Source organism: Bombina bombina, chromosome 3 (assembly GCF_027579735.1).
Source record: "Bombina bombina isolate aBomBom1 chromosome 3, aBomBom1.pri, whole genome shotgun sequence".
Classification (NCBI taxonomy): domain Eukaryota; kingdom Metazoa; phylum Chordata; class Amphibia; order Anura; family Bombinatoridae; genus Bombina; species Bombina bombina.
This window is the reverse complement of record NC_069501.1, coordinates 303,631,157-303,649,654: the sequence shown is the minus strand read 5'-3', so window position 1 is coordinate 303,649,654 and position 18,498 is coordinate 303,631,157. Positions and strand designations below refer to the sequence as shown.

Here is an 18,498-nt window from a genome sequence, read left to right as displayed (position 1 = left end):
ACTCTCAGCACTGTTTTCCTTATAAGGAAGTGTGCTTGATGATGAAATGCGAGTGTCTTTATCTAATATTCCACCAAATATTCCGAAACTGTTCATCCCATCAACCTCATACATCCCATTAAAATAGTAAGTAGCTATTAGTGATATTAAACTTTTTTTAATTCTTGCACATACATACTGTTACTTGTAAATACATTTTGTTATTATATCATTTATGTATGTGTCTGTATCTCTTAAAACAAGTTAGTTTAACCTCCTGTTTGCTAGTACAACTGAATTACCGTGTCGCGAAATGATGTAGGTCTAAAAAGTGTGTCACCAACATGAAAAGTTTGGAAAGCTCTGGTCTAGGGGATGACAGAAGCCTCTGCCTATATCGTGTATAGCTCTCCATGTCCTGGTGTCCTGTGTATAGAAAATGCTGAACTGTTTTTCTGCTAGACAGGGACGCATTTTGGCCTAGGCAGAAAAGGCACTTGCCTAAGGCTGCAAATTTTTTTTGGGGGGCATCCCTTTTTGTTGGGATCCCTTTTTGACGGCTATTGGCTAAGAGGTGGAAATGTCACCTCACAGCAAAATAGCGTTCTGCCGTTGGGCTGCCTGAGGAGCTCAGTGCAGTGAACGCTTCAAACAAATAAAGGAACTTTTAGTATGGAGTATTTTATACTTCATGACTAAAAGTCCCCTTTATTTTTTCCACTGGTAAATCCTAGAATGTCTTTCAAGTCAGTCTTGTGGCACAGATGTTTCTTAAGCTGATGTTAAAGGGGCAGTAAACACCTTGTAATAACAACATTATTTTGATGTATTTCAATTGATTTACCTATCAGCAGCATCTCAACTATAGTAGAACAGATTAACCCCTTGCTGGCTGTGTTACGGTACCAACAGGATACCAAGGTTAATACCAGATGACAATGTCCTGCATAGGGAATCAGCAATTCACAACCCAGCCAGTTTCAGGTTTAAAACAGAATGACATTTATTAAAGGCTAGATGCCTAGTATTTATACAGGTTTTGACCCCAGATGGGGGGGTTGAAAGACTCTTGTACATTAGATAAAAAGGGGAAGACGCCCTTTTATGAAACAGTAGAATTGCATTACTTAAATACTTTACTTAGGCAGATAACAACTTAAACACATTTGGCTTGTCTTATCACCTAGCGTCTGCTCTCTGAGGGTGATTAAACAATGGCCTGTTTATTACTTAAATGTAATTATAGCACACAATAGCTGAGGCCAGAAAACCTGTCTTTAGAAATTAAATTCTTAAAGCTAAACACAGTTAACTCCTTCAGTCCTGACAGAAGGGTCTGTCACATAGCTCCCCCCTTGTGGAACACTCCGGCAGACCCGGCTTGACCCTTTGGCGGGTCAACCTGGGGATGACCGGACCAGGAGGTGGTAGGCATGTCAGTTTGTCAGGACAATCCATCTGTATTTCCGTTATGAGAGAGAATTCCTGTCCATACAAACAAGGGTTCAACTTCCTCGGTGCCCAGACTAGGGCTAAAAAGTCCTTCAAAATCTCATCAGCTTCTTTACGAGTTTTCTGTACCTGCTCTTTATAGGTATCCACAATCCCTTCATACTGACATAGGGTGCCCTTGAGTTGCTGCACCTCACTATGAGCCAGCGTCAGCTTCTCCTCCAGTGTCACTAAGTTTGTCTTTAATGTTTCATGTTCCACTCTCAAGCTGGTGTTTTCTGCAGTCTGTCGGTGCAGCCTGTCTAGCAGAGATTCCTGTTCTAAACGTGCTTTTTCCTCTGCGCTCCTCTTCTCCTTCATCAGCGCATTGTAACGGGACTTCCACGTATCAATAGGGGACAGAGATTTACTGAGCTCAGCGTCCTGGGGCTTAGCAGCAGGGGGGTCAGTCTCTGCTGCACGGATCTGGGCACGGGTAGTCACAGGGTTAACATCAGCGGGACCCATAGGAGCGTAGCCAGAAACAAGGGGGGTCAAGTTATTTCCAAGGAGAATATCAGCGGGTAAATCCTTCATGACCCCCACATTCACAGGTCTAGCGCCCACTCCCCAATCCAAATGTACCCTGGCAACAGGTAGGCGGAACACAGTGCCCCCTGCTACCCTCACAGCCACACTGTCTCCTGTGTGCTGTTTCTCAGACACCAAGTTCTTTCGAAGCAAGGTCATGGTAGCACCAGTATCCCGTAGACCACTGACCTCCTTCCCATTCACTTTAACCAGTTGCCAGTTATTCCGGTGGGCAGCTCGCACAAGGTCTGCCTCATGTAGGATGCCCCAGCATTCTTGCGCCTCTACGTAGCGGGCCGCAGGCTGAGGATTACGTGGGATTCCGCTGGCTGGTCTTCTCCAGGACTGTGCTTGGTTCGCTGCATTTAGGGGACACTCTGGTCTTTTGTGCCCTAGTTGCTTACATCCAAAGCACGGAATCGGTTGTGAGTAGCCCCGCGAATTGAACCGGGCTCTCTGAGGGTAGTTCGTGGCCAGAGGCCGTGTGGTATAGCGGTGCGCCGGGGGTTGGTAACTGGCAGCTGCTGGGGTGACTGGGGGTCTGTACTCCACTCTAGCAGGGGGCTTAGGGGTAGCAGTGTCCAGTTTGCGGGCATCCGTATACTCATCTGCCAAGCGAGCCGCTTCATGCAGGGTGGAGGGTTTACGGTCCCGAACCCACTCTCGAACTCCTGCAGGTAACTTGTCGAAGCAATGTTCCAACAGGAATAGCTGCAGCACCTCTTCCCCAGATACGGCTTGGCACCCCGCTATCCAGTGAGCTGCTGTGCGGTGCACCTTACATGCCCACTCAAGGTAGGAATCTCCAGTTAATTTAACAGTGTCTCTGAACCGCCTCCGGTATGCCTCCGGTGTAACCGCATACCTGGAGAGCAGAGCCTCTTTTACAGTATTATAATCCCCGACTTCCTCATCTGGAATGGCCCGAAAAGCCTCACTGGCCCGGCCGGATAATTTTCCGGATAATATCATGACCCAGTCCTCTGCGGGTACCTTGTGTAGTGCACATTGCCTCTCAAAATCCGCAAGGTACCCATCAATCTCTCCTTCTGTTTCCAGGAAGTTTTTAAAAGCTGCAAAATTTACTTTTCTCTTTTCCACTGGGTTTGCTGCAGCGCCGCTTTGGCAAAGTAGGTTGGCCTCCACAGCTGCTATGACCCGGTCGATAATTTCCGCAGATGGGTTGGGGCAATAATGTGCCAGTCTTATTTTAACCGCCCGATCAAAGCTTGCTTCTGCGGGGGTTCTGTCTGCTATGCTGGGCCCATTGGTTCCTTCTGTCCCTGGTACTCTTTCCATCTTAGTCAGTATTGTAATAATCCCCCTCTTCCTGAGGTTACTGGCTTGTGTAGTTGCTCTTCTGGGCGATAAGGTTCATTCCGTCGCTTGCCACCAATGTTACGGTACCAACAGGATACCAAGGTTAATACCAGATGACAATGTCCTGCATAGGGAATCAGCAATTCACAACCCAGCCAGTTTCAGGTTTAAAACAGAATGACATTTATTAAAGGCTAGATGCCTAGTATTTATACAGGTTTTGACCCCAGATGGGGGGGTTGAAAGACTCTTGTACATTAGATAAAAAGGGGAAGACGCCCTTTTATGAAACAGTAGAATTACATTACTTAAATACTTTACTCAGGCAGATAACAACTTAAACACATTTGGCTTGTCTTATCACCTAGCGTCTGCTCTCTGAGGGTGATTAAACAATGGCCTGTTTATTACTTAAATGTAATTATAGCACACAATAGCTGAGGCCAGAAAACCTGTCTTTAGAAATTAGATTCTTAAAGCTAAACACAGTTAACTCCTTCAGTCCTGACAGAAGGGTCTGTCACAGGCTGCAATTTTTTTCCAGTGGCAAACTCCACCAACCACTTTCCGTACTTGGAGTAGCCAGTCCGGACTTGACTCTTGAGCAGACAGAGCTTGTTTGGCTCCAGCAGAAATGATAAGATAACAAATGGCGAATTAGAGACAGATGTGTGGCATGGTTAGGCATGTAAAATCTGCTATGCTCTTTCAGTTTTCAAAACGGCAAAACCCATAATACATGAAAACTCTTCAAAACAGAGAACCAAAGTATATTGCAAAGTTGTTTTCCGATGCATATATTAAAATCTCAACATGCTTAATTTCCCTTTAACTCAGGGCTCAGTTATCCTGGGAAAGCCTTGTCATATACAGAGTGTTTGCCGTGTGGTGTAGACCAGGTGCATGTTGTGTGGAAGTTGTTCTGCTTTTCCCTGTTTTACTACTGCTTGAAGGACCATTTACTCCAGATACTACATGGAAGCAGCCTGTCTTGTCCTCCATCTGACCTCTCCTACAGGATGCTGCTTCCCTTACTTCCACCAATGACTCTGAGAGCAGGAGACCCCTCCCCCAGCTAGACCCAGCTCTTTCCCCATATCTGCAAAGGACTTAAAGGGATATGAAACAGTTCTCCTTGATGAATGACTCTGCCCGAAACGTTGCCTATGTCTGTTTGCTTGGTATAATCCTGCTAGGGTGACCACATATCCAAACTGACATTCAGGGGCGCCCCCACCCCCAATAATTAATTCTCTTAGTACAACTTGGGCCTAAGTGCACATCATTGTTTGGGAGATTTCTAAATACCCCACATATATTAACTATTGGCCAAGATTTTTTTTAATAAAATTTGCGGAACATTTTTTCATCAACTTGTATTTGACACCTTTTTATGAATTAGATGGTAGTATTAATTCCTCCTTGTAAATATTGATCTAGTCAGTCTATAAATAAAGAAGAGATATCATAGAGGTTTGCTTTCAAGGTTTGCTTGCTACATAGTGCAGTGCCCTCTTTAACCAATATCTGTCTAACATACCTGGCGGCGATTGTGGCGAATGGCGATAGATACACGTCTTTGTCTCAGTCTGACTGTACAGCATGCTCTCCTCGTCGGCTTGGCTCCAGAGTCCAGTACAACTGTCGAGGGCAGGCAGGGGCACTTGTCTCCACGGTCTCGACTCCACCAACTTCCACGGTGACGGCATTATATAGACAGTGCACACTAGAGCTAGACTAAACTAGAGCCGTGTGGCAGCAGAACCAAAATGATGATCATGAATTTCATATCCGGATTCCGAAAGAGGCTCCCTCATAATTGGCCAGTACATGCGGGCGGCACCTCTGGTCTGGAGTCTGGCCCCCTCTGTCCCCTGGGATGTTGTCTAGTCTCATAGACATCTCATGATCTGCGCTGCAGGAAGCCGGCAACAACAACAAGCCGCCCTAGAGTCTCAGTGAGAGTGAGTCAATCCGGTGCCGCACGGCTGTGATGTCACTGCTGTCGGTTTCACTTCCATTACGGGAGTCCGGGACATTGAATGAAGGTACCCGGGACTGGGGACAGACCTTTAAAATGTGTGACTGTCCCGGGCAATACGGGACATGTGGTCACCCTAAATCCCGCAAAAGTTTAATTGGAGTGCTGCAGCCTTTTTTAGTTTATATATATATATATATATATATATATATATATATATATATATATATATATATATATTGGAGTAGCTGTGTTAGTCCAGAGATTTAGATATCAAAATAACAAGTAATTGAGCAATGATACTTTTTTTATTGGACTAACTATACATTTATAAGTTGACAAGCTTCCAGAAGAATGTCCTCCTTTTTCAAGTCTGAAGCAATATATGTGTTGTAAATATAAAAAGAAACAAAATGTGTCAAAGGATAGCAAGCAACTTACTTTTTCTTGCAAAATAAGAACCTAGAAATTCTCGGTGAGGCCACTGTCTGCCTGTCACATGATTTTTGCAGCAAAAGTCCTCTACTGAGCATGGGCCAAAAACAGACGTCCTGTTGCCAGTGCACTTGTCATAGTTTTTATTTAGTTAGTTATTTATTTGTTTGTTCTTTACCACATCTTATGATAGACATTTAAATGTAATGACTACCACTGTAAATAATAATTTGTAATCATAATTATTTTAAACAAAATTGACAATCATTTTCAGTATTAGTGCATACTTTGTATTGCAAGTATTTGAATATAAGTGTTTTTCATCCCCTCTGAATGTCAGTTCAAAGTAACGACTACTACTTTAAACAATACTTTTAGCAAGAATCAGAATATTAAACAATGGACAATCATTTTCAGTAGTACTTTGATTTTTTTTTTTTTTTGGAAGAAGTGCAACGATTTTTTTTACCACCTCTTCTGATGGGCAGTTCAAGGTGATGACATCTACTGTAAATAATAATGTTAGCAAGAAAATCAGAATAATAAAAAAATAGAAGTGGTGGTATTTTTGCTGCAAATGTCCTCTAAAGAGCATGGGCAAAAAACTGACTAGAGCTAGTGCACGAGTCTCTTAGCAACCAATTGAAGGGAAGCTCCCCCTTTGCCTTCCTGTAGAGACCACATCCCTCTTGTGAGACTGTGATAGGAAGTAATGAACCCTACACAAATGAAGTTAGAGCAAAAAATAAAATGTAAAATCCTTTTAAAATGATGAATAATACATATTGCAGTAACCCAATGCTTAGTGATTTTTTTATTCCCGTAATAAAACAGCCTGTTTTATATCCCTTTAAAGGGACAGTAGGTCTTGAGGTTTTAATATAAAATGTTTAGTTGTGTGTAGTAAAATAACTTTCCAATATATTTTCATTATTTGTTTTGCACCCTTTTCATGTAATTAAACTCTGAAAAGTGGAGATATTTTTAACCTTTTAATGCCGTTATGGCGTTCTATTCCGTCCTAACTGCACTGGGCTTTAGCGTTGTTAGGACGGAATAGAACGTTCTAGCCGTTTGGCTATCCTGAAGCCAACGGTGCTTCCTGGATTCGATCGCCCCCTGACCCGATCGCGGGATTTCAATTTGTCTACATCGGAACGTTCTGATGTAGACAAATCGACCCTGTCATGAAAGGGTTAATTCTTAGGGCTCAATTTATCAAGCCCTTCTCTCCCTTCGACTGCAGTTTTTCATAGACCGCTTCTTCTCTGAACTGTTCTTCACCTCTTAGGTGGAGAATTTCAATTGTCAGCTCCTGTCCCCGTGTGGTTGGCTGTGCGGGGGCAGGGGGCGGAGTTTCACACAAGCACACAGGAGCGCTCGTCTGCAATGGTAAAAGCAGGCAGCGGATTGCTGCCCACCAAAAGAAAAGCTGGGCGGACAGGAGCAAATATATTCGCCCCTGTCCGCCCATGGATGATAAATAGAAACCTTAGAGCTGGAAACGCATTCTACCAATTGTTCATGGCTACCTCAGCTATACATCTTTCCTTAAAGGGACACTCAAGTCAAAATAAACTTTTATGATTCAGACAGAGCGTGCAGTTGTAAGACACTTTCCAATTTACTTCCATTATCAAATTTTGCAGTCTTTTTATATGCACACTTTCTAGGGAACAAGATCCTACTGAGCATGTGCACAAGCTCACAGGGTATACGTATACTAGTCAGTGATTGGCTGATGTCTGTCACATAATGCAAGGGGCTGGAAAATAGGTGAAAAATACATTTGTCAGAAAAAATATACTGCTTATTTAAAATTAAATCATTGTCTTTTTATTATGCACTTGATAATTGTACAATTCTACTGCATTGAGTGGTCATTTAATTGGCTTACGCTGATAACAGCTGCAAACAGTTCACTTTATACTAACTTGATAGCTGTGACCAGCAGACTAATGCCCAGATTGGCTTCTCCAAATAAGGCAAATGGGGTGGAGTTTGGCTATTAACAATTAATTGCAGTATAAAGGATGTTGCTATATAACAGGAGAACAGGAATGTGTCATAACTACTAGATGTTTACTGTCCCTGTAACTTCTGGCAGCAGGTCTGTGTGTGTGTGTGTGTGTGTGTGATGCTAGGGCTTGTGAAACAGACAGGTGCTGTGTAAATCATGAGCAGTGTGCTGTTCTAGTCACAGATTACTCTGACTTCATAAACCATCATTTCTCCTGTTAAGTGTGGTCAGTCCACGGGTCATCATTACTTCTGGGATATTAACTCCTCCCCAACAGGAAGTGCAAGAGGATCACCCAGCAGAGCTGCTATATAGCTCCTCCCCTCTACGTCACACCCAGTCATTCTCTTGCACCCAACTAATAGATAGGATGTGTGAGAGGACTGTGGTGATTATACTTAGTTTTTATATCTTCAATCAAAAGTTTGTTATTTTAAAACAGCACCGGAGTGTGTTGTTCCTTCTCAGGTAGAATTTGAAGAAGAATCTACCTGAGTTTTTGTATGATTTTAGCCGGCGTCGTTAAGATCATTTTGCTGTTCTCGGCCATCTGAGGAGTGAGGTAAACTTCAGATCAGGGGACAGCGGGCAGGTTCACCTGCAAAGAGGTATGTAGCAGCATATTATTTTCTGAGGAATGGAATTGACTGAGAAAATACTGCCAATACCGATATAATGTAAGTTCAGCCTTAAATGCAGTAGTAGCAACTGGTATCAGGCTGTCATGTATGTATATTTACACTTCAGTATTCTGGGGAATGGCACTTCACTGGGATAATACTGTATGCATTAAAATTTTTTAGCCTAACTTGCAGTGGGAACGACTAGCAACAGGCTTTCTAATGACACTTCATTTATTTGATGTTAAACGTTTTGCTGGCATGTTAAATCGTTTAATTATCTGAGGTACTGGGTGAAAAATTGTTTTGGGCACTGTTTTTTTCCACTTGGCGGTAGTTTTATTTAATTTAAGACAGTTTCTGATCTCCCTCACTGATGTGTGTGAGGGGGAGGGGCCTATTTTGGCGCTTTTGCTACGCATCAGAAATTCAGTCACAAGTCTGTTTTCTTCCCTGCATGATCCGGATCGTCTCTACAGAGCTCAAGGGTCTTCAAAAATTATTTTGAGGGAGGTAATCACTCACAGCAGACCTGTGAGATTGTGCTTTGACTGTGATAAAAAACGTTTTTATTATGTACATTTTTTCTGCTGTGTAAGGGTTTGTTATTCATTACTATGGGGGCAAGCCTTTGCTAAATTGTGTTTTTACCGGAAAGAATTTGAATTTATAATTTCTCCGGTTCATTGTTACTCATCTGTCATAACTTTTTTCTGTGCTTCTTAAAGGCACAGTACGTTTTTCATATTACTTGTAAATTGAGTTGAAAAGTATTTCCAAGTCTGCTAGTTTATTGCTAGTGTGTTAAACATGTCTGACTCAGAGGAATATCTCTGTGCTATATGTGCTAAAGCCAAAGTGGAGCCCAATAGAAATTTATGTACTAATTGCATTGATGCTACTTTAAATAAAAGTCAATCTGTACAAATTGAACATCATTCACCAAACAACGAGGGGAAAGTTATGCCGACTAACTTGCCTCACGTGTCAGTACCTGCATCTCCCGCTCGGGAGGTGCGTGATATTGTAACGCCGAGTACTACAGGGCGGCCATTACAAATCACATTACAGGACATGGCTAATGTTATGACTGAAGTTTTGTCTAAATTACCAGAACTTAGAGGTAAGCGTGATCACTCTGGGGTGAGAACAGAGTGCGCTGATAATAATAGGGCCATGTCAGATACTGCGTCACAATATGCAGAACATGAGGACGGAGAGCTTCAATCTGCAGGTGACGGTTCTGATCCCAATAGAGTGGATTCAGACATTTCTAACTTTAAGTTTAAGCTTGAAAACCTCCGTGTACTGCTAGGGGAGGTATTAGCGGCTTTGAATGATTGTAACACCGTTGCAATCCCAGAGAAATTATGTAGGCTGGATAGATACTATGCGGTACCGGCGAGTACTGACGTATTTCCTATACCTAAGAGGCTTACAGAGATAATTACTAAGGAGTGGGATAGGCCCGGTGTATCCTTTTCCCCCCCTCCTGTATTTAGAAAAATGTTCCCAATAGACGTCACCACACGGGACTTATGGCAGACGGTCCCTAAGGTGGAGGGAGCGGTTTCTACTCTGGCTAAGCGTACCACTATCCCAGTGGAGGATAGTTGTGCCTTTTCAGATCCAATGGATAAAAAATTAGAGGGTTACCTTAAGAAAATGTTTGTTCAACAAGGTTTTATATTGCAACCCCTTGCATGTATTGCGTCTGTCACGGCCGCGGCCGCTTTTTGGTCAGAGTCCCTGGAAGAGACTCTTGACTCAATAACTATAGATGAGATTTCAAACAAGCTTAAAACTCTTAAGCTAGCTAATTCATTTGTTTCAGATGCCGTAGTACATTTAACTAAATTTACGGCTAAGAATTCCGGATTCGCCATTCAGGCACGCAGAGCACTAAATCTAAATTACTTAACATACCTTTCAAAGGGCAGACCTTATTCGGGCCCGGTTTGAAAGAAATTATCGCTGACATTACTGGAGGTAAGGGCCATGCCCTACCTCAAGACAGAGCCAAACCTAGGGCTAGACAGTCTAATTTTCGTTCCTTTCGTAATTTCAAGGCAGGAGCAGCATCAACTTCCTCTGCACCAAAACAGGAAGGAGCTGTTGCTCGATACAGACAAGGTTGGAAACCTAACCAGTCCTGGAACAAGGGCAAGCAGGCCAGAAAACCTGCTGCTGCCCCTAAGACAGCATGAAGTGAGGGCCCCCGATCCGGGAACGGATCTAGTGGGGGGCAGACTCTCTCTCTTCGCCCAGGCTTGGGCAAGAGATGTCCAGAATCCCTGGGCGTTAGAGATCATATCTCAAGGATATCTTCTGGACTTCAAAGCCTCTCCCCCAAAAGGGAGATTTCATCTTTCAAGGTTATCAACAAACCAGATAAAGAAAGAGGCGTTTCTACGCTGTGTACAAGATCTTTTACTAATGGGAGTGATCCATCCGGTTCCGCGGTCGGAACACGGACAGGGGTTTTACTCAAATCTGTTTGTGGTTCCCAAGAAAGAGGGAACCTTCAGACCAATCTTGGATTTAAAGATCCTAAACAAATTCCTAAGAGTTCCATCGTTCAAAATGGAAACTATTCGGACAATCCTACCCATGATCCAAAAGGGTCAGTACATGACCACAGTGGATTTAAAGGATGCTTACCTTCACATACCGATTCACAAAGATCATTACCGGTATCTAAGGTTTGCCTTCCTAGACAGGCATTACCAGTTTGTAGCTCTTCCATTCGGATTGGCTACGGCTCCAAGAATCTTCACAAAGGTTCTGGGTGCTCTTCTGGCGGTACTAAGACCGCGAGGAATTTCGGTAGCTCCGTACCTAGACGACATTCTGATACAAGCTTCAAGCTTTCAAACTGCCAAGTCTCATACAGAGTTAGTACTGTCATTTCTAAGGTCGCATGGATGGAAGGTGAACGAAAAAAAGAGTTCTCTCTTTCCACTCTCAAGAGTTCCCTTCTTGGGGACTCTTATAGATTCTGTAGAAATGAAGATCTACCTGACAGAAGACAGGTTAACAAAGCTTCAAAATGCATGCCGTGTCCTTCATTCCATTCAACACCCGTCAGAGGCTCAATGCATGGAGGTGATCGGCTTAATGGTAGCGGCAATGGACATAGTACCCTTTGCACGCCTACATCTCAGACCGCTGCAATTGTGCATGCTAAATCAGTGGAATGGGGATTACTCAGATTTGTCCCCTACTCTGAATCTGGATCAAGAGACCAGAAATTCTCTTCTATGGTGGCTTTCTCGGCCACATCTGTCCAGGGGGATGCCATTCAGCAGGCCGGATTGGACAATTGTAACAACAGACGCCAGCCTACTAGGTTGGGGCGCTGTCTGGAATTCTCTGAAGGCTCAGGGATCATGGACTCAGGAGGAGAGTCTCCTGCCTATAAACATTCTGGAATTGAGAGCAGTTCTCAATGCTCTTCTGGCTTGGCCCCAGTTAACAACTCGGGGGTTCATCAGGTTTCAGTCGGACAACATCACGACTGTAGCTTACATCAACCATCAAGGAGGGACAAGAAGCTCCCTAGCGATGATGGAAGTATCAAAGATAATTCGCTGGGCAGAGTTTCACTCTTGCCACCTGTCAGCAATTCACATCCCGGGAGTGGAGAACTGGGAGGCGGATTTCCTAAGTCGTCAGACTTTTCATCCGGGGGAGTGGGAACTTCATCCGGAGGTCTTTGCCCAAATACTTCGACGTTGGGGCAAACCAGAGATAGATCTCATGGCGTCTCGACAGAACGCCAAGCTTCCTTGTTACGGGTCCAGATCCAGGGATCCGGAAGCGGTCCTGATAGATGCTTTGACAGCACCTTGGACCTTCGGGATGGCTTATGTGTTTCCACCCTTCCCGATGCTTCCTCGATTGATTGCCAGAATCAAACAGGAGAGAGCATCAGTGATTCTAATAGCGCCCGCGTGGCCACGCAGGACTTGGTATGCAGATCTAGTGGACATGTCATCCTGTCCACCTTGGTCTCTGCCTCTGAGACAGGACCTTCTGATCCAGGGTCCCTTCAAACATCAAAATCTAATTTCTCTGAAGCTGACTGCTTGGAAATTGAACGCTTGATTTTATCAAAACGTGGATTTTCTGAGTCAGTAATTGATACCTTAATACAGGCTAGGAAGCCTGTTACCAGAAAGATTTACCATAAAATATGGCGTAAATACTTATATTGGTGCGAATCCAAAAATTACTCATGGAGTAAGGTTAGGATTCCTAGGATATTGTCTTTTCTACAAGAAGGTTTAGAAAAGGGTTTATCCGCTAGTTCCTTAAAGGGACAGATCTCAGCTCTGTCCATTCTTCTACACAAACGTCTGTCAGAAGTTCCAGACGTTCAGGCTTTTTGTCAGGCTTTGGCCAGGATTAAGCCTGTGTTTAAAACTGTTGCTCCACCATGGAGTTTAAACTTAGTTCTTAACGTTTTACAGGGTGTTCCGTTTGAACCCCTTCATTCCATTGATATCAAATTGTTATCTTGGAAAGTTCTGTTTTTAATGGCTATTTCCTCGGCTCGGAGAGTCTCTGAGTTATCTGCCTTACATTGTGATTCTCCTTATCTGATTTTTCATTCAGACAAGGTAGTTCTGCGTACTAAACCTGGGTTCTTACCTAAGGTGGTCACTAACAGGAATATCAATCAAGAGATTGTTGTTCCATCCTTGTGTCCTAATCCTTCTTCAAAGAAGGAACGTCTTCTACACAATCTAGATGTAGTCCGTGCCCTGAAATTTTATTTACAGGCAACTAAAGATTTTCGACAAACGTCTTCCCTGTTTGTCGTTTATTCTGGTCAGAGGAGAGGTCAAAAAGCTTCTGCTACCTCTCTCTCTTTTTGGCTTCGTAGCATAATACGTTTAGCTTATGAGACTGCTGGACAGCAGCCTCCTGAAAGAATTACAGCTCATTCTACTAGAGCTGTGGCTTCCACTTGGGCCTTTAAGAATGAGGCCTCTGTTGAACAGATTTGCAAGGCTGCAACTTGGTCTTCTCTTCATACTTTTTCCAAATTTTACAAATTTGACACTTTTGCTTCTTCGGAGGCTGTTTTTGGGAGAAAGGTTCTTCAGGCAGTGGTTCCTTCCGTATAAGATCCTGCCTGTCCCTCCCGTCATCCGTGTACTTTAGCTTTGGTATTGGTATCCCAGAAGTAATGATGACCCGTGGACTGACCACACTTAACAGGAGAAAACATAATTTATGTTTACCTGATAAATTCCTTTCTCCTGTAGTGTGGTCAGTCCACGGCCCGCCCTGTTTTTTATGGCAGGTCTAAATTTTTAAATTATACTCCAGTCACCACTGCACCCTTTAGCTTCTCCTTTCTCGTTGGTTCTCGGTCGAATGACTGGGTGTGACGTAGAGGGGAGGAGCTATATAGCAGCTCTGCTGGGTGATCCTCTTGCACTTCCTGTTGGGGAGGAGTTAATATCCCAGAAGTAATGATGACCCGTGGACTGACCACACTACAGGAGAAAGGAATTTATCAGGTAAGCATAAATTATGTTTTTCAGTATCTAACTTCCCACATCATTTTAGCCCCTTTAGCTGTCAGAAAGAGCTATGCAATTTGATATAATCCAGCCATGTCTGCCAGCCAGATGTTAAAATAATGATGGATAAATATTTGAAATTTTGGATTTATCTGCCCATGACAAACCCCCCCCCCCCCACACACACACCCACCCACCCACACCATGTATGTAGTCTATTTTTATAGTATGATGTTTATTTGCAGGGAGAATTAGTGATCTGGACTTGGACAATGTTTCTTTTTATGGATCACCCATACACACAAATACCTATATTATATTATATATATACACACACACATATATATATATATATATATATATATATATATATATATATATATATATATATATATATACATACATACATACATATATATATATATATATATATATATATATATATATATATATATATATATATATATATATATATATATATACATACATACACCCCCCCCCACACACACACACACACACAATTGTGTCACTGCAAACATAGTTGCCAACATTTAAAAAAAAATTCCAGGGACACTTTGCAGCAGAGCAAGCAAGCGGGTTACTGGAGTACAGTACTGACGACCTACTGTTCAATTGCTCCGCCCACTCAGTTCTGCAATCAGAACACACCCATTTGAAAGTAATAGTATAATTTAGACTTATCCATAGTTTATTATACCGATTACAGTACCAAGCTCTTACACCTACCCAGTCTCTGGAACACATTCTGCGCATATAGTTATTTTTACAACACAGCATCAACGTTAGAAAGACAAATAATATGTGAACCCATTCAATAATAATAATATTCCATTAGGAATGAATTATATTTAAATAATACACTATATCTATTTATCATCCATCTATCTGTATATATGTATGTGTGTGTGTATATATATATATATATATATATATATATATATATATATATATATATATATATATATATATATATATATGCAAACAACAAATGTTAGGCAAAAGAGATTTTCAGGGACGTTTCCAGGGACAAAAAAAAATCCTGGGACATGCAACAAAATCCAGGGACTGTTGGCAAGTATGCTGTAAAACATTTCTTGGCTCCTGGAGTTTTTAATCTGTTTTCTAGATTTTGAATACATTTGTCAGGTGCTTCTTTTCTTTTAAGTTCTTAGATTTTTCATATAACAATTTGTAATCTAGCAAAACATTTTTGATTGTGAAGATTTTCTGTAGAAATGCAGTGTTTTCTGAGCTAATCTAAAGACTTTTAAACAGTTCTGGTCATGCAAATAATAAAATGTATTGTTTGCAAATCCTGCTGGTGAAATCATGTTGGTTATGTAAGGGCATTGTTCTGGGAAATTTGCCATAAATCCACACACAGCAATGATCTTTTTGTTTAGCACCACAGAGAGCATTTTTTGTCATTTGTGTTTTATTTAGAATGATCAAAATTAATTTTGCCAGTTTATACACACAAGTCCTAAAAAGCAGAAAGAATAATGTTCCTTTCCACCTTTTAATATTGAATTTAAAGGGAAGTAAACATCTTGTAATTTCTGATGTCTTAAAGGGACATAAAACCAATATTTTTTTCTTTTGTGATTCAGATAGAGCATACAGTTTTAAACAACTTTCCAAATTACTTATTTTATCTAATTTGCTTTGTTTCCTTGGTATCCTTTGTTGAAAAGTATACCTAGGTAGGCTCAGGAGCTGGAGGCTAGCTGCTGATTGGTGGCTGCATATACATGCCTCTTGTCATTGGTTTACTGATGTGTTCTAGCTTCCAGTAGTTCATTGCTTCTCATTCAAGAAACGATGCCAAGAAAATGAAGCAAAATTGAGAGGTACATTAGAAAGTTGTTTACAAATGCACATTCTATCAAAATCATCAAAAAATGTGGGTTTCATGTTCCTTTAAAGTAGCCAGATGAAAGAGAGCAGAAAGGGGAGGGGAAAGCACCTCCTTTACACAGAAAGGAAATAGAGAGGGAAAAAAGTCCACTCCCTACAATAAGTGCTATACCATGTGCCACAAATAAGTTTTAGGGGGAGGGGTTTAAAATAAATAAATAAACAGGGGGGAAAAAAGCTATCATCCCCTATTTATAGAGGTCACATCTTAGGAGGAAAAAAAAGTATAAAATGTTTTAAAACAAATTAACAATTGTTTGTCAATAGCCAAACTACACCTGTCACTTGCCTTATTTGTAGGTGCCAGTATGATGGGTTTTGGTGCCATGGGTCTGATGTGATTAGAATCTAGCTCTAACTCATACTATCTGCTGTGTTTTTGTGGAGAAGGTACAGGAACCATAATTCAGGGATACACCTTTTCAAACCCTTCCTAAAGGGACATTACTTATATATACTCACTTATCAGCAATTATAAACTGAAAGTATGATGTAAAATGATTTCATTGTGCATAACTAAACATTTTATATTAAAATCTAATATCTATGTCTATAAGTTTATTTATCTGGTCTCATTTGGGCATACAGAAATGAACTCTCAGGTATCAAACTCCTCGGGGCATGTGGAAAATACACAATTTTACCATGCGTTGCTTTTCACTATGCTTAAAGGGACGTAGGAGTGCTTTAATGTGTCATATACTTGTATTAGCAGAAATGCTTCTAAAACATATATTACTTTCAGCAGCATAGATGCTTCTGTTTAATATTGAAACATACTTGTGCAGATTTCAAGTTTAAACTGCTTGGCCATTTCCACCCCTGTGCTGAGCTGTTTTACAGTTTTTTGATGCTCACATATAGGCCCTATTCTAGGCCATGTTTTACTGAGAATCCCACACATATTGCAACTTTTATTGTATCTTTTCTCAGGAGACCCAGCATACACCATTATTTTATGCTTTTACCATGACATGTTAAAAACCTGCAACAAAAAGTGTGGTAATATGCATTTTTAATTTACATTTTAATAAACAAGTCTGTGTGTGCTTTTTCTTCCTATAGTAGTGTAGCTTTGATCTGCACATAAAGAGGCCCATTTAACAAGCTCCGTACGGAGCTTTAGGGCCCGTGTTTCTGGCGAATCTTCGGACTCGCCAGAAACACAAGTTATGGAGCAGCGGTCTAAAGACAGCTGCTCCATAACCCTGTCCGCCTCAACAGATCGAGTTGATTGACACCTCTCTGCTGGTGGCTTATTGTCCGCGAATCTGCAGGGGGCGGCGTTGCAGCAGCAGCTCTTGTGAGCTGCTGGTGCAATGCTGAATATGGAGAGCGTATTGCTCTCCGCATTCAGCCATGTCTGTCGCGGATCAGGTCCCACAGACATTTGATCATTCGGCCTCAAAGACTCAGATGAGCCTCTATTGAAATACAGGGAGATTTGTTTGTCAGTTGATCATTATTACTAAAGTTTGCACATTACTATTAAAACTTATATAGGGGTTTTATTTTAAAGAGGGGCTTCTGGGCTTTAAAAACAAGAGTTTTGGAAGTTTCTAAGACTTTTTGATGGTCTGTTTTAACTTTAACCCCCAAGATACACATAGTTTAAAAAAGGCATGTGATTTCCTTTTAAATGGTGAGTTTCTCAGGCTTAAAGAGACATGAAACTGCACATTTTAATGTAATGATTCAGATAGATTATACATTTTTAAACAACTTTCCAATTTATTTATATTATTATCCTTTGTTGAAGAAGCAGCAATACACTACTGTGAGCTAGCTGAACACGTAGGAAAGTCAATGACAAGAGGCATATATGTGCAGCCACCAATCAGTAGTTAGCTTCCACCTGCTGAGCCAACTAAGTTATGCTTTTCAACAAAGGATGCCAAGAGAATGAAGAAAATGATAAAACAAGTAAATTGGAAAGTTGCATAAAAATGCATGCTCTATCTGAATGATGAAAGGAGTTTTGGGTTTGATGTCACTTTAAGGCAGCTGAGATAACGGGGTTTGAATACCAACACCTCCATCCAACTCCTTTAAGCCACTTTGGGCTTTCTGGGTTTCTGAGAGAATCTGCGCATGCTGGTGACGTCACCACACTGGCATTACCAGATTCCCACAGTGACGCTGGAGCTCTAAACCACCGGGGAGGCAGGGTACATGCAGAGGGGGACTTGATGAGCTCTGGAAGCCCCCCTGATAATGACTTGTGGTCGCCATCTGATCTAATCACGTCATTGGCATTTGTTATTTTCATTTTGTTTTTTTTTCGTTCTGTTATCCCCTAAAACAAATAACTAACTACACCCTGACAATGCATAGTTTTCATTTCATTTCATGTCTATTTTGTATCCTATAGGCCTGCGTATTGTGTTTACACTGGATGAAGTGGCTTTTATACAGAATCTTGTATTTTATATTGAAGCAGCGTATAAAGTTGCTGTAAGTAATGTTTTTTGTATATACAAAATTATGTTGTTTTTTTTTTTTAACTGGAATGGAGTCTTTTTTTTTAGTGAATTTCACCCTTTCATAAATAACTGATTTGAGTGCATTGCATGTGGTGTGGTGCATTTTGATTGAGAACATTACAGGTGCTTGCTGATTAGTAAATAGGTAACACATCACACCGTACAT

At 41.5% G+C, this 18,498-nt stretch overlaps 1 protein-coding gene across 1 annotated transcript in view; it reads left to right on the top strand.

Annotated features, from left to right (window-relative positions):
* The window catches only part of PHKA2 (phosphorylase kinase regulatory subunit alpha 2), a 292,026-nt gene that overhangs the window by 83,829 nt on the left and 189,699 nt on the right, over positions 1 to 18,498 (top strand). The window contains 1 exon segment of the mRNA XM_053706381.1: positions 18,221 to 18,303. Coding sequence (XP_053562356.1) covers positions 18,221 to 18,303 — 83 coding nt within the window.